We start from the raw sequence: 27443 nt of genomic DNA, 5'->3' as shown, positions 1-27443 counted from the left end.
CACAAAATTCAGTGCTCCACTGGTTTTCCCATATCCCAGATGAGATGAATCTAAAAACAAACAGTAACAATACTTTGAGCAGGGAAATTTGGAAAAAATGAATATGTACTTAAGAAGCTCAAAGACTCCTTGGTTCTTGCTAAATAATTATGCTAAACACCAGATTTTTGTTAATAGATATAAGGAGAAAAGAAGTCCTTAGCAGATACTACAAAGGGTAACTAACAGCTCTTACTTTCAGGATTGCTGAAGCAGCGTTACCAGTTATAATGTGTATAGTTTATGTTGCTCTAAAGCACTAGTACCCATCTGTCACTTTGTAGCAAGTTTCTAAAACTGAAATTGCAATTTATCTCTACAGATTAATTTATAGCTATAGAGAAGCTGTTCCTCTGCTAAACTTCACTTAGTCAGTTACCTGCTAGACACGGCATTTTTTTTTGTTTTATATATATATGATGAGAGAAATATATGCATAAGACTCTTTTAAGTGACATAAGCATTTCCATGCATAAAGTTTAATAATTGGTTCAAAACTTTCCTGAAAAAAAAAAAAAAACCTTATAGAAGGCATGGAATAAATATATAGTGATTATAGAATTTATTCCTTTTCCTAGGAAATATTTTACACCCTGGCGGTAAAAAAGCAATTGATTCAGGGTGGTCTTTTGATTATTCTTTCTTCTTGGTTGTACGCCCTCTTTTCTCAACTCACTAGCTAGCAATTCTACATTTTGTGAGAAGGATAAGGACCCTGGTTGCAAGGGATTTCACCTTATCACGGATTAAGCTGTACTGAACACATAACAGAACTTATCAAAGATTTTTTTAATTCCTAAAGTGACATTTGCAGCATCCTGTCTTATGGTAATGACCTTGCTCATAATAAAAATTCAAGTCATCAATTATTTCAGTAGGTACTTTTTAAACCATAATTTAATTTTTAAAATTTATAGCCTAGTTTCAAAACATGCCATAAGATTTAGAATACATTGGTTTCAAGCAAGAAAGCAGAGCAAGTGTTCTTCAGTGTGCAGCTGCACCCATTCATTTGTTCATTCCCCATGGGAAACAGAAGGAGGCATCTCAATGAACCCCTCAATTTGCTACATGAAACTCTATCAGCTGTTTCTCACCAGAGACAAGCTGAATGCTAACTATTTTTATTAAACTACAGGATTTTAATCTTTTCTCCTTTTATAAAACTGTCATTGTTCAGTTCAATCAAACACAATTAAGCTAAGACACTCACTGCCTGAGTGTTTTATTAAAAGTAATAATTTATTAAAAGTAATTTATTAAAAGTAATAAATATTTTATTACTTTTGAGAATTTTCTTTTCCCTTAGTTTAAATCAGAGATTACTGTATTGTAGCTCAGAAAACTATGAGATGATATCATACTTTAAAAAATTTGATTCTGTTGAACAAATGCTGGGTGTCACTACTTTATACAGACTGTCCCTCCATCAAAATACTGCTAACAATCTATATCCAGTTCAGCTGACTAACACTTGTCTGAATATAGCATTTCTGTGGTATAAGTTTGTTGGAAAGACAGGCAAAATTATTGTAATGGCTTATCCTTGATGATAGCTCAAGGTTTTTAAATAATCGGGGAAGCTTGAAGAAGTCTACAACTGACTGATGGACTATTGAATAATTTTTAACGTATGGACTTATAGAATTCTGCCTTCATTTAAGAAAAATGGACAGACAAATGCCATATTTTCTCAGATAATTCATAGATGATGACAAAGAAAATAATTAAAAATACTTCCCTAAAATGATTACAATAACCTATATATTTAAAAGTAGTCGAGTAAGTACAAACTTCACTCTGGGGCCTTAGTCTCTACAGTGAACTCAGCCAAGTAACTTCCATATCTGATTCTGAATTGTGTGCTCATGTTGTTGATGTCACTTGTGACAGTGTTCTGGTTTTTCCTTCACTTTTTTACCTATTTAAATCCCAACCATTCTTGTCAGTCAGAAGTGCATTCAGCTGTGTGTTACAAAATCTGACAAACAATGGCTTAAACAGGGATTTATTATTTAATGAGCTATGGCCTCTGGGGGTCAGCACTCCAGAGCTGGTAAGCAGTCCAGGAACCAGACTATTTTCCTACCTGGGTATCTTTAGCGCATATTTTTTTCCTTTGGTCATAAGATGGCTGTTGCACCTTCAGGCATCAGTCTATGTTCCAGACAGCTAAAGGAGTCTGTCCCTTTTTACCAGGAAAACAACAGCTTTCTTATAAGTCTCACTCAACAGACTCCCTTTGGCACCTGAGTGGCTAGAACTAGGTTACATGAATACAGTGTAGAGACTCAGGCCCCGAGAGTGAAGAAACTACTTTCTTGATGTTCCTTTCTAGGAATGCTCACAGTAATGATAGGCTGAGTCACGTATTACAGCAATTATGTACTGCCTTATATCATCACTTATTTTTAAAGATACATTTAGACTCATCACTCTGAAGTCCTTGAAAATGAGGGTCTAATTTTATATTACTTCTGTATCTAATAAATAGGATATTTGACTTATTGATGAATTTATTCATCAATTTCACCTCAAGACTGTTTTGTAGAAAAGTAAATAGTAGCCTATCACTGTTGCTTTAGAAGTTCTTTCATTCTTGACTACTCCCTATGCAATCTAGCTATACTCTGAGTTGCCGTAAGCCTTACTGGTTCTCTACTATATTCCCTAAGTTTAGAGCTTTTCTATCAACATCATAATAATAAAACAAAACAAATGAAACAAAGAGTGTCCCGTATTATACCAAAGGCTTTAGAGAACGAGGTACATTTTAAAATAACCCTAAATCTTGTATTGAAATAACTGTGGTACATATCCATTATGACAACTATTTTGCATCTCTTTCCATCTTGATTTTCTTTCTCAAACATGTCTTCCAATTAGGAGAAATCGGATAACAGATTGAACAGTTACAGAGTCTTCAAAAAGACAGTGAAATTTTCTCAATAAATGTATGAAAGCGCTCCCTTCACCACACTGTCTCCTTCAAAAAAATCTTTATGGGTGTCTTTTCTCAGACGTAAGTGTGATGACAGCTATTGGTCTAAAATAGAAACTTTGTACACCAAAGAAATGCTTATGAATTTATAAATACATATTGTATTTTTCTACTAGTATGTTATGCATAATATGAAACATGTACTTTTTAAAAAGAGAGACTAATGCAATTGAATAATGCTTCATTACATTTGAAAATCCTGGTTTAGTACTTTGTGATACAGCAATTTGGCTCTAGATATAGTTTATTTTAACACTTGGTTTTAATGGCTGTCATAGCTGAAAAAGATACCTCAAAAACAATATGTAGGTCAAATCTGAATCGGTGTATAGTTAACTGTACTCATTAAATCATGATTCTCATTTTTCATTTTCACCCATAGATTAAGTTTAGTGAAATTTTGAAAACACTGAATGGAGTATTACACGAAACTACAAACCTGAAAAAGTTGTAGTACTTTACTATTATGTTGGGCGTTTTCAGGAGGTGAGAGAAGAAACAGAAGGCTGGATCACGTAGGGCCCTGGAGGCCACTACAATGACTCTAGCTTTTAATCTGAGTGAGATGGAGCCCTTTCAAGGTTTTATGCAGAGAAGTGACGTAATCTGACTTAAGTTTCAAAAAATGACTTTGCCTACTGTGGTAAGAATAGATTTTGGAGCACAAAAGACACCAGTTAGGAGGCTGTTGCAGAAGTCTAGGCAAAAGATGACAGTAGCTTGGACAGTAGTGACAGTAACTGAAGTGGTCCAGAGTCTGGATATATATATATATATATTTTTTTAAGATTTTATTTTTTTCCTTTTTCTCCCCAAAGTCCCCCGGTACATAGTTGTATGTTCTTCGTTGTGGGTCCTTCTAGTTGTGGCATGTGGGATGCTGCCTCAGCGTGGTTTGATGAGCAGTGCCACGTCCGCGCCCAGGATTCGAACCAACGAAACACTGGACCGCCTGCAGCAGAGCACGCGAACTTAACCACTCGGCCACGGGGCCAGCCCCACAGAATCTGGATATATTTTAAAGATAGATTTCCCAATGTATTGGATACAGAGAAAGAGAAGCAATTCTTGGTTTTAGCTTAGACCTCATTATTCAGGAAGGGTTCTCTGATCCGTTAGGACTTCACTAAGTCTCCATTCCATGTGCGTCTACAGCACCCTGTCCCTCTTCTCTCATAGCACTATCACATGAATGGCAATTTCCATTTTTTCTCACATCCTTATTAGATTATAAGGCTTGGAAGTACAGGGATCATGTCTATCTTGTTTATAGTATATACTTAGTAGACAAATATTCAATAAAAATTTGTTAATGAATGAATACAATAAGTAAAATTTATACAATAGAATTCAATACTCTGTCGGCAATAAAAATATTGGAAAAAGTTTTCTTGGTATAGGATTGTACAAAACCTTCCTTGTTTTTCAACTGTGCTACATCACCAATTCAATAAAATTGTTCATAATCACTTATATTTTATTATGAACCACTGTAGTTAAATAATGGTATATTCTTCAGCAAATCGTGGCAGCTCTTGAATGACTATATAAAGGGCATCTAATATTGGTGACAGCCTAACACATGAAAAAGATTTAAGAACCTAAAGTATATATGAGAATTACTATGACTGGTTTCATTTGAAATGTGAGATTGGTCAGACCATATACTATCAGACACTGATAGGCTGAGTGAAACATAAAACAACTACAGCTTCAGAGAAGGGGATTAAGAACATTCTTTTTTTTTTTAAAAGCAATGCTCCTTTGATTTCTAATTTCTCGTGTTGTTTTTTAAAGATTGGCACCTGATGCCAAACTTCTTTTCCTTTTTTTCTTCTTCTGTTCGAAGCTTCCCAGTACATAGTTGCATATTTTAGTTGTAGGTCCTTCTGGTTGTGCTAGTGGGACATCGCCTCAGCACGGCCTGATGAGCAGTGCCATGTCCGCGCCCAGGATCTGAACCGGCGAAGCCCTGGGCTGCCAAAGCAGAGGATGTGAACTTAACCACTCAGCCACAGGGCCAGCACAAGGAACATTCTTGTGTTGACTGATAAAGCAGTTCAAATCTCCATGGAACAGATCCATTCTGAAATCTATTGTTAGGTCTTTGCTTGGTTTTATACAGTATATACCTACTCTGAGACAAACTTCTTGAAAGAGAGCTTTAAAAGCCCAAAGCAAATGGGTAGCATAGCTTTTCATGACTAAACACTTAGTAATGGTATCTATTAATTAATTTAGCTCTTCACCATAACCTTTGTGCTTGCTATGTATGAGCCTAACAAGTAAGGACTACTACCTTATCATTAAAACTATTTTTGGTAAAATCTTGAAGCAAAGAAGATACTCTATCTAAAATGAGCAGAATCCTCATGAGACATTGGGTATCATATATTCCATGTAAAAATCCCTTTGTAATATCTTTAATGCTGTATCTATTTAGAAGGGAATTAAAAGTATACTTATCCAATGGTGTCTGTCTCTTAAGAAGTTTCCCTGGGTGGTTTCACCTTGGTGAGTTTACTGCATTCAGGGATTGGTTTTCAGTTGCACAGGTACAGACCCTGGATCTGCCAAAATACTAAGCAAAGATCTTTCTCTCAAGAGAAGACTTGGAGTTACTCAAGTTCACGAGGCTGACTACAAAAACTTCCCTAATTTGTAAACGAATTACAATCAAAAGGTTGCCTAAGGAGCATGGGATTTGAGCAAACAGTGAGCAAATGGGGTTAGACTATATAAATGTTTAATGGCATTCCTTCATTCATGAAACAAAATTTTATTGAACATCTGCTATGTGCCAGGCTTATTCTAGATGCCGAGAATACAGTGGATAACAGAATAGACAAGGTCCTTTCTCTCTCAGAGCTTATACTTTAGTGGGGAGACAGACAATTAACATGAACTTTTGCCTGTTTTATTTATTAATGTATCCCTAGTGCTTAGAATACTGCCTGGCACATTTAGATGTCTGAAGATATTTGTTGATTGAATGAATAACGTAATCTAAACTATTAACATAGTTTCAGATAATGATATGTGCTGAGAAGAAAATGTGTAGTGAAATGATTCAGTAAGGTTAATAGGAGGGAGGGTAGCCAACCTACATTGGGTGGTGTGGTAGATTAAATTATTGTTTGGCAAATATACAACCACTCTTTCGCCTCACCTCCATGGGAAGAACAGACTTTTCCACTCCACTGATGTTGAATTTGACTGTGCAACATGCTTGGCCTCATGGTGGGTGGAATGTGCTTCTCTGCCTTTTGACTTTGGGCTTGGCCATACGACTGACTTTGGCCAAGAAGATATCAGAGATATGACACAATCAGAAACTTGTAGTGTTTATGGGTTTGCGCTTTCCGTCTTGTACTTTTGTCATTGACATGAGAAGAACATGCCTTGAATAGCCCATCACAGATTCCTTCTGAGTTTTGGAAACTCTGCTCAAGTGGCTTAATTTCTCTCACTAGACTCAAGGACTTTGATTCGAGTGTCTACGTTACTTTCACTAATCTTTTGACAACTGATGTGGGAGTCTTAAATATAAAAGAAGCATGAGTGAAGAAGTTGCATTTTGGTGGGAGAGGTGAAAGGAAGGGATTTTTCAGTAAGTACAAAAGTACACAACAAAAAAGGTAGATGTAAAACTTTTTTTAAACAGGATTTTTCAGTAATTTAACCACTAAAATCAACTAAGAGCAGAAGGAGAACATGTTTGTTTAGTCCAGTGGCTAAGCTCCACCTCAGACAAGATATTTTCATTTTCAACACATGATACATAAGAAAAGGAAAATGTGAACCACAGGAATGGAATAAATATTGAGGACAAAAGCAAAGTGTTGAATATATTATAGTCACACTAAATCTTAAATGAATAAGCACTCTATAAAGGAAAAACTAAGCAACAAAGTTACTTTATATGCCAAATGTCCCCACAGATGAATAAAAAGCAAATATTAAAATTCTTGTAAAATGGCAAAGAAACTATGATTAATATGTTCCTGGTACAAGGTAATAATCATATTATACATGCAAAAAATATGAAAAACCATGCTGACAAGAATAGTGGGATTATTTAATGAATCAATCCTAATATACACTGAATGCTAGATATAGGATTTATCCTAAAATATTGTACATCGAATCAAATGTTCAGAAAGTCATTTATATCGGAAAACATCATCTGGAAAATACAAAAATGGATTGGAGGGATCTAACTTTGAAACTTACTACATAATAATGTTCTGACTGGCAGCCAGAATCTTCCGTAATAACCCAGAATCTCAAAGAAAGATAGATGTGAAAAGGACCAGTGAAAACAGACACAACAAAACCTATATATTTATTACATAGTTAAGGACTGAAGCTTCTCCTTTTTCAGGCTTAGAATATATGTGACTTAATTTGATAAACTGTACTTTGATGTCTAGTTTCTCATTGTTTTCTTCAGTTTTATAATCAGAGTTGTAAAAACAGTAGAGGCCATGAATAGCAGGTTTAATAGCAAGAAATGGACAGGAGGGTAGAAGAAACAGACTCACTGATAAGAGTGTGAAGTCAATATAGAGAACAAAGATGGTGCAAAGGACACAAGAACAACTAAAATTTAATCCAGGTGAATCAGTAGAAAGACAAGTTAATCAAGCTTTTTACTTTAGTAATTTTTGTGGCCATGATTCTATGAAAACAAGTGCTATATCCAATGTATATAAGATGTCCCTGAATTGCCAGGGAGAAAACCATTGGTTAACTCAAGGACAAGTTTAATCACTAAAACTTAGAAACTCAGAAAAAAAATCTACTTACACGTACCTTCTAAAATTATCTATTTTTCGCATAAGTACATGGAAACGAAAACTTTATCTATCCAAAATATTGAATATCCTCTGAACAGTGTCACATAATTTAGGCATAACTATAGAAACCACAGATTATTTGAAAATGGATGAAATTGTGGCGGCCAAGTGGCAAACTCTGTACAAGATGTCGGATGAATCTGGTGATTGCTAAAGCCCTGTTTCAGAAAGAATGAAACCCACCTAGTTTGACTTCAAAAGATTACTTTTAGAATTAGCCAAGAGACTAATAAGCTGGGAAAATATTTCTACAGTAACCACAGCAACACGGAAAAAAATCCCAAAGCATGTAGTGGCCCTTTGTAATGTTCTCTGATTTCTGATAGCCTTCCTATGTTTGATGACTTTCTAGCATTATGAGGTATGACTCCCCTCGGCAAAACCCAGAAAACTCAGTTATCTAGCCTGCTCTACTCCTAAGGCTCCACTAATCAGTCAACTGTGAAAGACTGAATCAGAAGTGAATAATTAGAGGAAGGACGCTCTGTACAGCATTCATTTTGCTCACAAGGATGAGAAGCATTCAACTGTTGGGCATTGCAATGGTTGAATTAAGAAATGGGTTCTCCCAGTGATTCATGGGAATGTTGCAGCGAAGGAGGACTTAGCTTCTTTTTTTTGTTTAAAGGTATGCTTTTTGGTAAGGAAGATTGGCCCTGAGCTAACATCTGTTGCCAATTTTCCTCTTGTTTTCTTTTTCTTTTTTTCTCCCAAAGCCCCAGTCCATAGTTGTATATCCTAGCTGTAAGTCATTCTAGTTCTCCTATGTGGGATGCTGCCACAGTACGGCTTGATGAGCGCTGTGTAGGTCCACGGCCAGAATCCGAACCAATGAACCCTGGGCTGCTGAAGTGGAGTGTGTGAACTTAACCACTTGGCCATGGGGCTGGCCCCAGGAAGACTTATCCTTTAGCAAGTATTGTGGTATAGTTTTTGATATTGTTTCTGGAAGCTTAACCTTGACCCTGGTTTTCCAGGTCTCAACAATTTGGTCAACTACTCAATTTCCTTTTAATAAACTTTTTTGTTGCTTAACTTGCCAGAGGTAGCTTCTGTTGCTTAAAAGAAGAACCTTGCTTGATACTAAATGGCTACTAGAAGAGGTTGAAAGCATTATAACCTCAAGAAAATCAGACAGATCTACGATTAATTATCTGGCTTTCTAAGGGCTGACAGCTCTAAAAATCTAGCTAGTTGTTTTTTTTTTTTTTTTAAAGTAAAACCTGGCAGCCTATAGCCTGCAGTAGCAAAGTAACAAATTATTAACTATAGTCACTTGAAATGAAGTAACCACTGAAGACAAGACTTTGGGAGACCCAGTGGCAATTACATGGAACAATATGAAGAGTAAGAAAAATTCAAAGACAAATTAATTGCTTCTAATTCCACAGCACAGCTTTAAAAAAGATAAGGCAATGCTCACAGTCCTAAATTCTCAGTTCAAGGCAAGAATCACAGCCAAGAGCTACTCCCTTTGTTCCCTGGGAGGGAAAAGCCAACATCAGTGAACAGCAGTGTCTATCTTCTGTAGGCCAGGAGTGCTAATGGTAACACTGCTTTCACTGTAGATAAGGGGATGCTGAAGTGGCAGACCTCAGGTAGAAGCACTTAAATGCAAGAGGCAGGAGGAAATGGTGACTGTTCCTACTAGGAGGTTTGGGTTGTAATCAGAATGCTTTGACCTGCAGGGATCATTGGCTTTGGCTACTTGATCAGATGATCCATATGGACCAAACAGATAAGCATCCAAAAAATCCCCACTTAATAAAATTATAAGATATCTAGGTTTAATGAAGAGAGGCCTGATCTGAGCCACTGCAACAAAAATTTGTAATGTCTTTTACAATTTCTAGTCCTAAGTAATTCACAGACCTAGAGTTTTTGAGTGAAGGAGAATGCAAGTCCTTGAAGACATATATTATGATGACATCACAGGTGTAACAAACTGTAGACTGTTGTCTTGGTCTTTCTCATCAGGGTAACTGCCCTGGACAAAGGGAAATACCAGGTCTTTTGGGTACTGTGGTACAACAGCTATGAACTAACACTAAAACGGAGGACCTAGAATAGCACTGTGGACTAGTGGTAAGAAAGGATGTTTGTGGGAATCAAATGATGAATGGGGTTTTAACCTGAATCTGCCTCATATCCAGCCCAGAAGGGCCATAAACACACATAGAGTATGTAGTTGGCATTGGAAAAGGGGAATATATTATTAGAGGCTTAATCCGAGAGTGATTTCAAATGCAGCTGCCATTACAGATGTACATTCTTTGCTAGAGAGAGCTCTTAGCACCAGGTACATAACTATTAATCAGACAAATGCTTTTTCCCCTCTATCACAACAGACAGAGAACTATAACAGCTACGACAGGTAGGGCAATAAACTATTTTATCTTAGGGTTATATAAATTATTTCTCTCTGAACCACAAGATATTTCACAAATATATTACTGTCTCACCATCATACAGGACAACCACATTGATGACATATGTCTCCAGGAACTGGAAAGCAGGAAGTCATAAGTATTCAAGATTCTTTGTCAAGAACAGGGATGTAAAACATATGTAAGAGTCCAATATGAGTGCAGTAGGTGGGAGATACATCCCATGAAAATATGAGAGCTATACTTCAGTGAAGTTTCTGAGGGCCTAGCGATCATGAGCATAGCAGGATAGCCTCGATGAAGTGCCAAGATAACTTCCTGCACCTTACCTCCTGCCGTTAAGAAAGAGGCACAGTGCTGGGTGGGTCTCTTTGAAGGTGACATGGATATCACTTTGAAAATCCTGCTTTGACTTATTTATGAAGCGACCTGAAAGCCTCTAGTTGTGAGTGGATCCCAGAGAAAAAGGAGACTTCCCAGTTAGTCCAGGCTACAGTGCATCTACCTGGCCTTAGGGACCAACAGATTCAATGGATGTTAGAACTGTCAATAGTTTATCAGGATGCTATATGGAGCCTGTGGCGAGTTCTGACAGAGGAATCCCAGCAGAGATCTCCCAGGTTTTGAATACAGTCATCAGGCAGGAAATTCTTGTCCCTTTGAAAGTATTATTTAGCTTACTACTAAGTGCTATTAGAGTCTGTATGTTTGACTGTGAAGCAACAAATATAACATGATCTGCCCAACATGAACTTGGTTTAGCTGATTCATCAAACTATTAAAGCAGGCATGCTCAGAAGCAAGCCATATTAAGTGACTGTGACACATGCGGAATGAGACGAGAAAGTTCTGTCAGCAGAAGTTGCATGATCAGATCACTCACAATCTCAGCAAAACTCGCCTTGTGGTTGGATGCCACAAGAGACCTCAGGCCGGCCCTCTGTGAGCACATTTTGTTTTTATAAGGGAGAGTTGAAGTATCTTGCTATTGTTTCAGTTGATGTTACTGTTAGTAAGTTTAAGTATGGAAGAAGGGTGTATTCTGAAGGTTAGGTTTAAGTACTGGCAAAGAGTGTACATCGATGATGAGTAGTCCAGTACAGTGGTGTGTATTTTTGTTGCATTTTCTTGTTTTGGCACTTTTTGAAAAGCCTTAAAATATCAGGGGCTATTCTATGCTTTTAAGTTCTGTCACTGCAAGGTAGAATGCACAAGAAGTGTTTTCTTAGCTTTCTTTGTAGCCGGTATGCAAGCATGTGATGAAAATTCTACCAGTCAGGTTTACCCATGAGACATCAATAAGAAATGAACAATTTGAAGAGGGAAACTCCATGTGGGACCTTCTTTGCTACTGAGGGTGATGGCAGAGATCTTGGCTTTGGGGGGCAGCAGAGATTGTGAAATGGAGTTAGTGACACACAAGTGGCATAAGTGGGGAAGCAGAAGCAACTAGTCATCTTCAGTGCTTGGTGGGGAAGCAGCACCAATGGGATTTCCTCAGTAGGCCAGTTTAGGGTTCTGGGCTGGAAGCTGAGCTTCAAAGTCTGTTTCTCCACCCATATAACCTCTTAATAAACAGACTCCTTTTCTGCTTAACCAATCAGTCAACTTCTGTTGCTTAAAATCAGGAATTCAATCTGAATTTAAAAATATAACTATCCAAATAGACCAACAACCTGTCAAATATTTATAGAATCTTAGTATTAGGTTAATCTCAAATTCTCTGATAAAGGGTCGCAATGATAAAAGTTAGTTCTTAGGGGGTAAACAGATGTGAATGTTGGAACTTTATGTATAAAACTGAGGATTATGGAATTTCATGCATGGAATCTCAATTGAACCAATCAATGATGAGGGGAATGAATAAAAAATTTCTAGGAAAAATATAGGATAATAAATATCTTTAAAAAGAGAAAGAACAGGAAGAGATGCACATTGGTACATCAATCCTAGAGAAGGGAAAGAAGTGCTAGTAAAACTACTGTCTTGATTACTCATTTAGTATTCCCTGTTTAAAAAAATAAAAATAGTCTGACAATTTAGTCAAAGACTAAGTCAAGCATGTGATCCACCCATAATCTAATGGATTTCATTCAAAAATAATGTGATGACACCAAATGATATATCTTTCCCTCTCTTTGATAGACTGGGGTTCACATATATTAAATAATTGGCTTCCCTTTAAAGAGTGAGCACAAAGCTTCCAGAGCAAGAAAGGAGCACAGAGAGGTCATGTCAGTGCATATGAATCAGCACCAAACAGAATGTCAAGGACTTTTTCTCTGTTTTCATATGAGAAGAAAAATACCGCATCTCTTAGAAAATGATTTTTTCATGCTGTTTCCAAGGCACTATTAGTTACAAACCAAACTGTTATTTTTGCCATTTTTTCAAAGGAAAGAATTGATGGCTGAGGAGATACATATGATGGAAAACAACTATACAATAAATCAAATAGATTAAATTTAAAAACTACCAAATGGCTTTTAGTAATAATACCACCTCCTTTCTACTGAAAGTTAGAGATTTTGATAGTGGAAGGAAATAAGAAAATAGTCAGTTCAGGAGTTTCACTTAAAAAGCAGCACATGAAAAACAACTGGTCTCTTAACTATTTATATATTTATATATTTGAAAAATAAGTCAAAGAATGGGAAGCAAGAGATATTCATAAATATTAAGGATAGTTTAAAAGAATATTAACCTATTATGGAGTAACCCTGCAATCCTATAGTCTAATTGTTTAAAGCACACAAGAGGAAATTGTTATATTTCTAAAAGTTTTACAAGAAACTCTGTAGACATTAGTGCAAAGACTGAATTGTTATTGTTCAATTTATCGTATCTTTCTTATAAATGACAATAATTTCTTCTCTTTACCTAGCAAGATGGAATTAAGAATTGAGAGCCATTAAAGAGAAGTGTCAGACTGGAGTAAACAATGGGGTGTAACTGCTTAGCTACATGTTAAAATAGAATAAAATTAAGTTTTTTTAAAAAAATTCTCCAAGCCAACACAACTTTCAAATGTAACAAAATGAGTGGTTTTCAAACAGAATACATTGGGATCATGACTCAGTTTTCTTAATTTGCTACATTAAAACTTGTTTGTCATAATGACTCGTATGCTTGAATATATTTTAAAGGACTGAAATAACTCTGACATGTTAGTTTTCTTTCGTTCTTTAATTTCTAGAGGAAGTAGAATTTTAAGGGAGTTTGGCGTTAGCCTATATATCAGTGGTAATGTGCATTAATTCCAAGGATATACCTATGAGGACTTCCATGAAAACCAAAGAGAACACGCTAAGGGTTCCAGTTTTAAACACTGGTGTTAATGGGCTGTATTGGACAATAGGGGCAGGTAATACTACCTAGAATGATAGAGCTAGACTGGATATAACAAAAAAACTACTGTTCATTTATCACTGCTACTACATAAGCTTGTGGTGTTTTTAATTTCACAGCCTGATTTACGTTGTCTATTTTACAGGAATCTTATTTTCAGACTTTTTTACCACCACCTAATATGGTCATGACAATTAGGAAAACATCAGGCCTATTTTTCACATAATCAAAACCTTTAAATCTTACAGAAATGAAATAATATTTAAAGTATCTAAACCAATAGTCTTTGTTAGGATATTCAAAAGTTCACAGTAGGTAAAAAACCTATTTAAAAGTTATAAACTGTATCTTATACATAATTCCAAGCAATTTCCCAAATGAGATGTGTGTGTGGCGTGTGTGCGCAAGCTGTCCATGTCTTTCTACTTTTCTTCCTAATTTATGTAGATGAAGGTAATTTACCTAATTTATCTAGATGAAGCCTTTAAAAGTAGAAAGCTGTATTAAAAGCCTGTTAGTGGAGAAACTGAAAATCCTAGAATAGTATGTGAAAAATAATGTGTAAAGTAAATTATCCAAACAGATTTAAAGAGTTACTGAGGAATCTCCCTATATGGTTTGCAGTCAGACAGAAGTTAAAATCTTTACTCTCGTTTACTGATCTTGGGCAGTTATCTACTATCACAAACCCTAGATTTTCCTTGTCTGTAAAGTGCAGATATTATTTTAAGATAGTTTTGAGGATTAAGTGAAACCATATAAACAAAGCAGCCACCATATTACCTTGGACATATTTGGCACTCATTAAATGGTGGTTGTTCTGTATTTTTTTCTGATATAGAACATTTCACTTAAACAACTTATATTACACTTCAGTTGAACATTTCTAGGTATTCCTTTAGTATTAAGGTCATATTAGATAATGTTTTCTGGGTTTCTATATTGCTGAATTTTCACAGTAACTTTTTCTTTAGTTGAACAAGCTCAGATCTTTCAAACTCTTCTCCTAGGTTATATCCTCAGTAGTTCACTCTGGAAACTCTAATTTTCATGAAAATATCAACATCTTTTCTTAAACCTGGAACTCAAAGCTGGGCATAGTTCCAATGTTAAAGAATCATAAGAGAAGAAGATGGTGTAACATGCAGGCTCCTGTTTTCATGATCAGTTCTTTTCTGTAGCACTGAATATCTCACGTCTTTATAGTTTTCTCAGCTGTTGGTGTTAGGTTGTACAGGTTCTAACTACTGTTGGCTTTGATAATCATCTTCAGATATTGTCTTCATCCTAGATAGTACAATGAAACTGCTAGCATACATCAAACTGACAAGGCCAGTTGGTGTGATATAGAGGAAAGAGTACAGGATCAAGAACAGGAAAACTCAAATCTCAGCTACGCTATTTATTAGATGTAACCTTGGAAAAGGCAAACTTTCTATCATCCTTGATTTTCTGGTTTGTAAAATCAGAATAGCAATTATTCACGTGATTCTAAGAGTCAAATAGTTCATGTAAAAATCTTTATTAGTTTTAGTTGCTAAACAAATATATATTGTTATTATGGATACTAGGGTCTAAGCTCTCTTTCTTGGTTGTCTCATTTATCTTTGTGTCCTGAGCAGAGTGCTCAAATGCTCAACATTTCTCTTTTCTTTTTTTTGAGGAAGATTAGCCCTGAGCTAACTACTGCCAATCCTCCTATGTTTGCTGAGGAAGACTGGCCCTGAACTAACATCCCCATGCCCATCTTCCTCTTCTTTATATGTGGGACGCCTGCCACAGCATGGCTTTTGCCAAGCAGTGCCACGTCTGCAACCGGGATCCAAACTGGTGAACCCTGGGTCGCCGAGAAGCAGAACATGTGAACTTAACCACTGCACCGCCAGGCCAGACCCTCAACATTTCTTTATAGAACGGTAGAAACACTTATACTGAAGCTTCTCAGTATACAGCCTAGGATGGGGATGGGCACACACAGATGCAAGTTGTGTAGATATGTGGATGGATTAAGATGCTGGCAGTTTGGAATACCATTTCATTTCTTTCTAAACAGTTTAATAGCTGTGGCTGGAACAGCACAGTGAAGGCAATTGTGGGCCTTCAATAAATAGTACATGAATAAATGAAGGTCCATATACATATGCTTTTTAACTTCTAAGGTTGGCTGACGGGTAAATCAACATAAACTAAAAAAAAATCTGTCTCTACTGCCCCCAATAATCTGAACTTCACGAACCAAGACATTCTAGAATTGCAACCAACAGGTAATCAAGAATCTAAAACTAGACTTTTTAATAAAAATTAATTTGCTTATTTCTAGAAGAGACCAAATCCTTTGGTTTCTCACAGACTCCTGTCCGTCCTCTTTTTACTATATAGCCTAGTCCATAACTAGCTTCCATTTGACTGAAATAAAAAAACCCACCCTGATCACCAGACTCTTAAGTGATCTTCTGGAATTCTACTGTCAATTATTGTCAGCATAATGCTTTTGATCTTTATCCAAGCACAGCCCTGTGTTATGGTGCCTACTATTTCTTCAAGGCATTATTTTGACCTTACATAATTACTTAAAGTAATATGCTCTTATACCTTCCTCCTAAAACAAGACTTTTAGCTTTTTAAAGATGGTGTTCCTGGTCCTCCACAGCTGCTTTGATCTGGTAGACACTACATAGTGCCATGCAGCTAAAAAAACATACACATGGGTCTCTGTTATCCTCTTGCTTTTCTTGGCTTTTAACCTGAAACTTTTATTTCTGACCTATTCACAAACTTTTGTCCCTATTCTTTATTGCTGTATCTTGCCCACAGAAGTGGTTTGCCTAATGCTTAACAGCTCAGACTCCAGAGCCAGACTGTCACTTTCTAGCTTTGTGATTTGGTGGCTAGTAATCTGATTGTGAATAATGAATACACATACACACATACACACACACACACTTAAATAATAATATCCTTAGACTAGGGCCTGGAACATAGTGAATGCTATTGTAAGTATAGCTTTCATCATCATTGTTGTCATCATCATTTCAATTTTGGGGCCTTTGACAGATATCGCTTCCACTAGGTCTGACCTCTCGTTTTTCTTCTTGACCACTTTTTATATGAGATATCTAGCCATTCTGACTAAAAACTTCACTTGGTTTGGCCCATCTCAAGAAGCTATACTTAATTATAGGCCTTCAATGATAGTATCAATTCCTAACTGCACAGCCTATGACTCCAAATTGACACTCTGACTTTGTCAATTTGTCTTTGATTTCAGTCAATTCCTATCACCATCTAAATTTTAAGAGCCTTAGTATAGCGTGCTAATGGAGAAAAGTCATCTGAATACTTAAGAAAAAGTTAAAACCTTTCACTGAAGAATAAAGCTAATTGTCACTGTAATAATTCAAGAAGTAACTGAGTAACTATTTAGATGAACATTTTAAATTATTACACAAAAACAGAGATAAATATTTTTAGATAACAAATGAGCTCAAAAGAAATATTTACACTTACTGTACTTTGATTCAGAAATTTTGTTTTGCTTTAAACATAAATGCTATTCCAAAAAACAGTTAAAGAAGGGTACATTAATTGCTGTACCAAACTAGTTCTTGTGTGCATAGGCATAAATTTTCATTTTCATTTTAAGTTGGAATGTATGTTGTATTCTTTGAAGCAGGAAAAATGGGATTTAATCCAGGCATTAAGCTATGTCTATAATATCTTCTCAACTAACCCACTGTTGAAGTGGAAATAATCAACAGATTTGCCTCACCAAAGTCTATGACTGTTCACATGCCAGTAAGTTCTTTCAAGATTATTCTTATGCAAGTGAGTCCAACAAAATAAGAAAGAGGATCAAGAAGATTGTTAAAATATAAACTGGAGGATAGCAATAAATTTGACCTTAAAGTATATCGTATGAAATAAGCTTTCAAAGAAGAGTGTAAGACAGAAAAATAGTTAATTTTTCATATTTTTAGTTGTGGGTCCTTCTAATTGTGGCCTGATGAGCAGTGCCATGTCCGAACCCAGGATCCAAACTGGCAAAACCCTGGGCCGCCAAAGAGGAACATGTGAACTTAACCACTTGGCCATGGGGCTCGTCCCATAGAAGCATTTTTTATTATGAGACCCAAATCAAAAGTTACAAGGGCAGATGCCGAATTGCTGCTGAGCTGCTTCTTGCACAGGCAACTATATACTAGCCTGCCCCAGGATGAGAAGTTGCAAGGCTAATTAATTAGGATGAGAATGAGCAGGACACTAGGGAATGTCAGAAAAGTGCCATTTCTTTACAGTAATGTATACATAATGTATAAAATAACTATTATGATGCAACTGATTTATATCAAGAATTAACAACCCTTGGAGAGATTCATCATTTCCTTTGTCAAGGAAAATGTTACAGTCTTAATAGATTTTAGAACTCCATGAGACAGTAGAGATCAGCTGGTCCAACTTCCGTATTATTAAGAGGAGAAAAGTAAGGCACCATAAGATATTAAATAACTTGTCTTGAAATCATGTTTAACCCAAGTAACTGTAGGATTGATCAGAAACTAAAAAGAGTTCATGTTGGCCAAATATTGCCTTTTAATAAACAGTTTGAGATGCAAACACTCAAGAATATTACAGCAAAACTGGATTAAACAAGTCTTTTTCTAATTAAGAAATTCTGACAATGCCTTGACCACAAAAACTTTGAAGTAGAGATAATTGCTCTTTACCCCTCTCTAAAGATCTAAATTAAAAGGATCCTCTACAGTGAAGATTATTTTCCTGGAGGTGATTTAGAAAACACAGGCCATAATTCTGGTTCTTAAGAGGAAAAAAAAATAATCTTTTATTACATTTGGATGAGATTTTATTTTTTAGGAATCACTGCTTGGCTGTAAGTAGTTGTTGCTTGCTGAATGTTATTCACACTTCCTCCCTCATAGCAAGCTCATGTGTAACAGTCTTAACTTGTGGGATGGGTTGGAACACTTCATTCTAATCCAAGGGCCATAGGTCATTATAAACCACAAATTCTTCCTCCCCAGGGAAGTGTCAAGGGATGTGGTCTTTCCCATCTCGTTTTTCTACCATCTCCTTTAGTCTAAAATAAAGTTTATGGCACTAGTGACCAGATCTAAAATATTATAATACCTTATCTGGCAATTAATATCAAGAGAGAAATCTTCTCCAGAATAGCACCTAAGGAATTTCAAATGTTTAGTTACAATGAGGCATAATGAAAGAATAAATATTTTAAAGGACCGACAGGAAGAGATTTTCCCCACAAGATTTTGATGGCCTGAAACAGGGGTGGACAAATTTCCTTCTGTAAAGGGCCAGATGGTAAATATCTTAGGTTCTATGGGCCTGGTGTTCTCTCTCAACTACTGAACTTTGCTGTTGCAGCATGAAACCAGCCAAAGAACAAGACATAAGTGAATGGATGTGGTTGTGTGTTTCAACAAAACTTATTTGCAAAAATAGGCAATCAAGCTAGATTTGACCCATGGCTGTAGTTTGCACCCCTCTATCTAGAATATATAATAATTCAAGAGAGTTTGAAACCAAAATTTAAATTTTAATGAAATATAGTATGGCCTTCCATTGCAAATCACTACACTTGCAAGTACCTAGCTGATTCTCAGACAAATTAAATACGTCTTTTATTCTTTCAGGTTTTTCTGTTTACCTTTTCTTCTCTATGGTACAAATTACAGTGATTTCTAAATTCATCAAAAAATTAGACAATTTCTATCAACTAATACAGAAAATCTATGAGAGCTGAGGCTGCAAAACATTATCTTTTTAATTCCATACTAAATTTCTGAATTCAATATAATCATTTTTTCCTGGGCTTAACAAGATAGATTTTACAGAGGAGTATTTTTTAAAAACTATCATTTAGAATACTTATAAAAAAGGTATTCTTATCACTAAAACAGACTCATTATTAATTTGAACTATTTTTCTGGTTGATCACTGAAAAAACTCTCCTTGTTTGGATATTTTGATTAAATACTAATTTTTGGTTATTATTATGACTCAGACTAACAGTATAAGTACTATGTATCCAACATAGTAAGTAATATAGGATGCAAGTTTCAGTGAAATTTATAATTCACTTAATTAGCACATGTATAGGAAGCCCCTTTGTCCTGTCCAAGACGTTTAGACCACATGAATAGCGAGTATTTATAAAGTTTGGTGATATCCCTAATGATCTGATACCCAAAAAACCCTGGTAAATGGCACTTAAAAGTAAAAGATTTCCTCAGTATAATTCAAATTTCAATTTTAGTATAATTCTAATTCTGAGTATAATTGTAATACTCAAAAGGATTAGATAACTGATTAAAAACTGGTTGACTGCAGATACACAGAAAAAGCAATGTTATCCTCTACGGTGATTCCACTGCATTTTATATTATAGGACAAGATGTAAGTTATTTGAAAAGTTGTGTTTGAATGTTTCATTCTCCGTTTCTCTGTCTTTTAAAAGTAAAAGACTGAAAGAAAAGACACAAGGAAAAAAACAGTCTTCATTTCAGTCTTTTAGTGAATTTGTTAAGGGTAAAATGATGTCAAAGGAAAGGTAGTTTAGGACAAAAGACATATAAAGACAGGAACTAACACAACATTAGACTTCTCCCTTCAAAGATTTTTGAAAACTTCAAGAGGGGAAGATTACTTCACAGACTGGAATGTAAGCCCAGTTGGAACCAAGGTCTATAGGGCTTTTGAGGTGTCTAATGTTGAAAATCTCAAGTTGACTCTCTAGTTAAAAAGAGCTGGAGAGGAGAAAGGAAAATTTTTGTTCTGGAAAAGTGTTCTTCTCTGATGCAAATAGAAATTCATCTTACAAAGGAAGAAGCAGAGATGAGTTGCCCTAATTTAGTCTTTTGGAAATAGACAAGAAGATTGTGAATTTTCTAAAAAACTCTTGTTTCTTCTAAATATTATTTTATAAGCTATGAGATGTCTTATTTTTTGTGAAAATTTTCCAAGCCCAAAGATATTCATAAAAATTAACTTGAAACACTGAAATCCATTTTTGGAAAGAAGAAGTGTATAGAGAATCTTAATTTTTAAAAAGTTATATAAAAAAGAGGTCAGGTAATTAGCTGGTGCTTTCATTTCAGATATTTTATTCACTTTCCTTTTTTATGCCTTTTCTGTTTGGAGAGATGGAAACATTCAAATGTTAAAAGTATTCTACAATATGTGTTATTTAAAAACCTCCCAAATCCCAAAGTGGAAGTAATAAACTTCCGACCAGAATACTGACTAAATCAGTTTTAATCTTCTGTGAATCTAGTAACAAGAGTGGAATAAACTTTTAGAATCACACTGTAAACTTGAGAGGAAATACACTGCCAAACGTTAATCTGAAAAGCACGTTTTTGATTAGTAAAAACTAATGCTACTAGAAATTTTTGTTTTTTTTAATAATGTGGTGAAAATGACAATAATCATATTTATTGAGCCCTTACTTTAGTTGTTCTATTTTATTACGTGTATTAACTCATAACAATTCTGTAAGGTAGGCATTAAATTTATTCTCCTTAACATATAAAGGAACAAGCATAAAGAAGTGGAACTTTGGTACAAACAGAATCTAACGTCATGATTTTGTTGTTGTTTAATGAACATTTCTACCTGTGATAACTGGTTTACCTAACACAAATGAATACTAATCCTTTAATATGATTTGCAAGAACACAGATTAAATGGCAGAGTTCACTGTCAGTTCTCTTAATTTACCTCACACAGGGACCAGATAACTCCTATAAAGGTATTTCTTGCTCTCATTTTAAACATTTCTATGGCGGCCACATGACTCCTTTTGATAGGAAAGTTATATGAGATTTAAAGTCTTTTAAGAAAAATCTTTCATTTTGATCAAAGAAATATTAATCTAAACTAATCTTATGAATGGGTTTACTTTGTTATATAATCTCATCCAGATTTAGAGCTCAAATAAGGATTGGTCATATGTTAATAAGAAAACATGATAAAAAAGGATATACCCACAAGACATCTTGAATTTATTTCAAGTGTATGTTCTTTCACTGTTGCAATTCCTGTATGTATGCTGAAAGTATCTATAACTCCTTTGCTGCCTGACGACTTTCGAATCAGATGATTTAAAATAAACTCTTCAAGGATACATACGTAAATAGGAGTTTTCTGAGAACACATCACTTCCTGAAAGCCAATTCACTATTTTTGGCTCAGAATTTTCTCTTCAGAAGATTAGGCACCTATCAGGAATTTGGGGGAAACTGCTTTTAAAAACACCTTGAGATAACATGCATAAAGATTCAATCCTACACAAAATGCTTCTGTGAATGGTTAATTTATCTGGAAAGCCTACCTAGGAATTTCTTACTCTGCTGACAAACTCTCCTTTGTTGAAACCTAATGGTAGTTATTGAGGGGTGAGAATTTTCTTTGTGTCATAACAAGTTTGACTTCAAATTAAGAGTGTGGGACTAAAGTGGTGTCAGGAGCTTTAATACACTCCTAGTCTTCTAAGAAATCGCCAACTGAAGGATCATCTTATATTTTCTATTTATTTTGGCATTTTGATTGCCAAGTAAGTTTAGATCTTATGTGTCAAATTTCCTCATACACACTATGTTTTATTTATATTTTTATTATATTATATAACACACATGATAAATGTTACATAATATATTTTATATTATACATTATACTTAATATTATATATTATGTACTATATAACCCTTAAACATACTATTTATATAATAGATAATAAACATATAAATAAAACATAAAACATTGTGAGAAAATTTATTATATAATTTGAAATATAATATGTTTATTACAGAGATTACATTAAACATCTCATCTTACGTGTTTCTCATCTTGCATATTACTAAAGATTTGTTCAAAATACTAAAAATTAAGTTTGACCTGTTATTTTTGACCACAGCTCAGACTCACACATTAATAAAATCACATTGTACTGAATGACATTTGCTTTGTAAAGCATCAATATGCTTTCTGAACTCTGACAAGCATATTCTGAATTATGTGTCTGAAATGGAACGATGGCAGAAGAGCCTTAGGGAAGTCTATTGGAACCACAGTGGTGTTAACACAGTCAGAAGGCCTAACGGGTGCATGCAGATTTCAACAAATAGTACAAGAAATTAACAAACTTATGGCAAAAACCCTAAAAACTAGAACTATCTACTTTTTTCATAAGTGTCAAGTTAAATTGGAAATACTTTAGGTCATTTCTAGCCGTCTAGCCAGAAATTACTCAGTGTTGCTTTTTTGTTGACAGATGGCATTTGTTTACAGACATAACTATTAGAATATATAACTTATGAGAAAAATAATCTTAGATGGAGATTCCTAAATTAGATGACAAAGGAGATTTTAAATTTTTTTAAACTTCATGTTATCATATGGAAACCAATGCTTCAGTTTATGGAAGCACAAATTAAAACCCTTCAGGAGATACTTACCCTTTTCTGTTCTTTGACATACTCTATCAATTCATCTCTTGTTCTTTTCACTGCCTCTTCCATAGCCTTTTCACTTCGCTTCTGCTCTTCCATTATTGCTGCCTTAACAGTTTCCTGTTTGTGGGAGGGGGAAAAAGATCAGGGAGGGATGCATATGACATGCTTGTGTCCATTTTATATAAACTAAAAATCCTCTTCCATGGATTGAGCTCATTCTGTTCAAAGTGTATCTTTAAACAGGAATAAGAAATTACAAAATCTTTTGAGATCTGTTAGAGATTCCACAGAATTCACTTTTCTAAAATGAGTGAGAGGGAAACGAAGTGGAATAAGCCATTTATTGCAGGGAGCGCCTGACAGACTTCAATGGCTTCCTTACCAACCTTTCATTTGATGTTTACATGATTGATTGCCTTCCTGTACTTTGCACTATCCACATAAGACTTCCAACTTGTGTTTATTCTTCCAAGAACACCCTAATGCTCTAGCTGTTTTATTCACGTTTAATTTTCCCATCATACAATAATCAAGTGTGGTCTGGGTGGTAAGATTTACAGCTAGTTTGGTCCTCCTGCCAGGTTAAGATGTTGAGAGCTGGACACCATGAATAACAAGTAAAAATTCCACCCTGTGTGCTAATATTTGAAATGAGAACTCTAGGGAGAAAAGTGGTACTCCTCATTTTACTGAAATAGTAATCAGGTACCTAAGAGATGTCAGAATTTCAGGTAAGGAGAAAGAAGACTAAAATTCTGAAAAAGCAATGTAATACTTCCTAAAAATTAGCAATATTTTCTGCTAAAATACCATTTCATGGATTGGATGAATGCCACAAAACAAACTTCTTTAACTTCCATTTATCTATATAGCTACCATCCTTTTTTTGGACAGGCAATAAATTAGGAAACGTCTTAAAATTTCTCAAACGTATTTTCTTCATTGTGTTATTCTTAAGGATTCTTCACTTTGTAGTTTACATGTTTTTCTTTAGTTTTTCCCAATTAATTTTAGATATGTATATATAACCCAGAATATATGAAATAATGTTAAGAAATTCCTATTCTAAATATATTTACTGTAGAAAATTTGAAAACACAGAAAAATATGAACATAATACGCACACATATACACACTTGGGGATAAGGAGGATGGGCCTCAAACTGTACATACTATTTTCTAACTCTGACATTTTCCACTTAAAATTTATTTTGAATATTTTAAAGCCATTACATATTCTTTCATAATATGATTTCTATTCCATTACGGGGATGTATAACAATTTATTTTACCAATCCTAATTCATGAATATTTTGGTTGTTTTTAATAACATAAAGCAGTAAGGAGCATCCATAAATATATCTTTGTGGTGCATGTTAGATATTTCCTTAGGATCAATTCGAGAAGTAAAATCATTTTGGCCAAAGGATATAATTTTTGAGCTCTATTATAGCTTTTGACATTTTGTACAAATTTTTTTCCATAACTAGCCCATGAAAACGGCTGTTTTCTTGCATTCTGGATTATATTTAGTTTCATCAGTTTCTAAAATCTTTGCTTATCTGAGGGAGAATGACATTTAATTTTATTCCGCATCTTTAAAAGATTATTATGTGATAGCATTTTTCATAGAAATATTAGTAATGTACATATTATGTCATCATTCACTTGATCATGTCCTCTTCCCACTGTAATATTGGTCTACTCATGATTTTTTGGATTCTCTTCCTAATAGAAAATGTTAAGTCACAAATCTGAAAATCCCTACAATGAAGATTTTGAAAATTGTTCCTATTTTCAATCACTGAGTACAATAAGCTTTAGTTCCATTGATAAAATATTTAATAGAGTACTAAGTTGTTTCCACAATTACTTGAAAAGATTAAAGTTGACAAACTACAGTATTTTTTAAAAGAAAAAAATGAAGACAAATAAGATTATTTAAAATAAAACCATCTACTATTACAATTCCTAGTGGTTTCACACTTAACTAATTTGGAATCTGAAAATTCTCAGATTTTAGAAAGGAAAAAAATATTGCATATATTACTAAGCATATATTACTACAGTGAAGAGTATGAATAATCACACTACGTGGGTAAATTAAAAGTATAAATACCTTCACATCAGTTCAGGTCATGTTTTGCCAATAGTAGAGTTGAAAAATCCCTAGTTTTCAGGGCTTTTGGAATTTTAGAACTGCCGCTAAGAACTGTGGACTTGGATTATTTGAATGTAAAACATAAATTCTTGCCATACTAAATATTAGCCAGAATTTCTACCTAGCAAGGGTAATATCAGTAAATCTGACCAGACCTGTTTGGTTGAAAACAAAAGCATCCATTTAAATAAAAGGGATACATCCAGAAAAAACATGAAGAGTTAGCTAATATGCTCTTCAGTTGACATTTCTCACGGGCTGCGAGTTTACATTATCTGCTCAGTCCACATTTTCGAGGATCCTCCTTTCCTAATATTTGAGCTGATAGAGAGCCATTTACACAGAAAGTTTCCCTTGATTCTCTCCTCCTCAGTTGGGAGTTAGGTGATAGTCAAGGTTGTGAAACCCATCCTTAAAAACTACTGGTCAATAAACAAATTCCTTTGACTATGATACAAAGGTTAAAGTTTAAGCCATTTTCTAACCAAATTCTGAACTAGCTGGAAATGATAAATTTTGTGTGCATGTGTGTATGCATGTGCCTGTGAATATCCGCCTTCATGTTTTGTTGAATTCCATGAGTAAACCTTATTGTCCCTGTGAGTCACGAGAATTAGTCTAAAATAAAATATACCTCACAAGGAATGAAGATTTGCACCAATAAGTATATTCAAATAGGAAATTCTGGAAGAGTATTTTCCAGAACATTTTAGTAATGGCCACACCATTGGAACATGGTATATTCTTAAGGCAGGGTTTCTCAACCTCAGCACTACTGACAATTCTTTGCTGGCGGGAGTTGGGAGGGTGGGGAGGTGGGATGTCCTGTGATAAGTGGCATACATGGCATCTATGCATTAGATTGCCTCCAGTTGAGAACTACTGCTCTAAGATAAACAGTTTGGAGGAAAACATCCATTTTCATATATATTATAGATTGTTAAAATATATCAGTTAGGGGCTGGCCCCGTGGCCGAGTGGTTAAGTTCGCGCGCTCCGCTGCAGGCGGCCCAGTGTTTCGTTAGTTCGAATCCTGGGCCCGGACATGGCACTGCTCGTCAGACCACGCTGAGGCAGCGTCCCACATGCCACAACTAGAGGGACCCACAGCGAAGAATATGCAACTATGTACTGGGGGGCTTTGGGGAGAAAAAGGAAAAAAAATAAAATCTTTAAAAAAAAAAAAAAAAAATATATCAGTTACATTTTTATCATATCTTAAATATTTTTATCTAAAATATATGTAAGAAGTAATAAGCAAATGATTATATAACTAGTTTCTAAATGTGGAAGAAAGAGTTCTACATACTAATTTTCAAAAAAATGAATGACTGGAGTCAGTTTCTACATTGTTACAATTAAATAGGCCATGATGAATGTCATTTAGAACTAAAAGCTTATGTGACATTTTGTACAAGACTTTTTGATTTCTCCTTATTGCTTAAAAGTATAGTTATACTTTAGCATCCATTAAATCTGTCATACATTTCAGTAATCACAAGATCATAAATTAATAAGTGATGTGTGGTTTTTTGTTTATAACTGCGATTTAGTTAAGGATTGCAAACACAGTCAAATTATTTACATGAATTTCAATCAACTCAATTCTGGTCTGTGGGCTGTAAACCATACTATCAAAAATTTTCTGGGGCAACTGTGTGCTTTACTTATTTTTTGTTTCTATACACAAAGTATGCATGTTATCTAGTCACGTAATATTTAAAAAGTTGCACATGGTTGTGAAAATACACCTTAGAAAATGAATGTTTGAATCATAAGTCAGGCTGCTTTATATACTTCCCGTGCATCAACAGTTAAAAAAAAGAAGTGAGACTTGCATTCCTATACAAATTTATGAGTTCAAAGCACAGTTCCATCAGTGCTTTTCAGATGCTGATGCAAGTACAAATGAAACTTTCATATTTCAAAATCCATTTACTGTTCAATTGAGAACCTTTCTCTAACCTTCAATTGGAAGTAATTAATCTGCACTGTAATGACATGCTAAATGGAAAATATTAATAGAAGCATCTAATTCTATAAATGGTTCTCAAGTAATGAATATGCTCAATTAAAATCATATGCTCATTGACTGCTATCAAGATTTGGCAGTAGCTATCTTTGTGAAAGACATTTTTGAAGATGAAAGACGTAGAATCT

At 34.8% G+C, this 27443-nt stretch overlaps 1 protein-coding gene across 49 annotated transcripts in view; it reads right to left on the bottom strand.

The window, feature by feature from the left end:
* Positions 1 to 27443, bottom strand: part of CCDC91 (coiled-coil domain containing 91) — a 362152-nt gene that overhangs the window by 34515 nt on the left and 300194 nt on the right. For 34 of the 49 annotated variants that reach the window (XM_008517658.2, XM_070620900.1, XM_070620901.1 and 31 more), the window contains one exon: positions 23126 to 23239. The exons of 12 other annotated variants lie outside the window; for them this stretch is intronic. In XM_008517658.2, coding sequence (XP_008515880.1) covers positions 23126 to 23239 — 114 coding nt within the window. Of the gene's footprint in view, positions 1 to 21800; positions 21890 to 23125; positions 23240 to 27443 lie in introns of all 49 variants that reach the window. 3 more of the 49 variants (XR_011540339.1, XR_011540340.1, XR_011540341.1) reach the window with 1 other exon arrangement.

The sequence above is a fragment of the Equus przewalskii genome, chromosome 5 (assembly GCF_037783145.1).
Source record: "Equus przewalskii isolate Varuska chromosome 5, EquPr2, whole genome shotgun sequence".
In the NCBI taxonomy this organism is placed as follows: domain Eukaryota; kingdom Metazoa; phylum Chordata; class Mammalia; order Perissodactyla; family Equidae; genus Equus; species Equus przewalskii.
The sequence above is the reverse complement of the archived record's forward strand: the minus strand, read 5'-3'. Positions and strand labels throughout refer to the sequence as shown.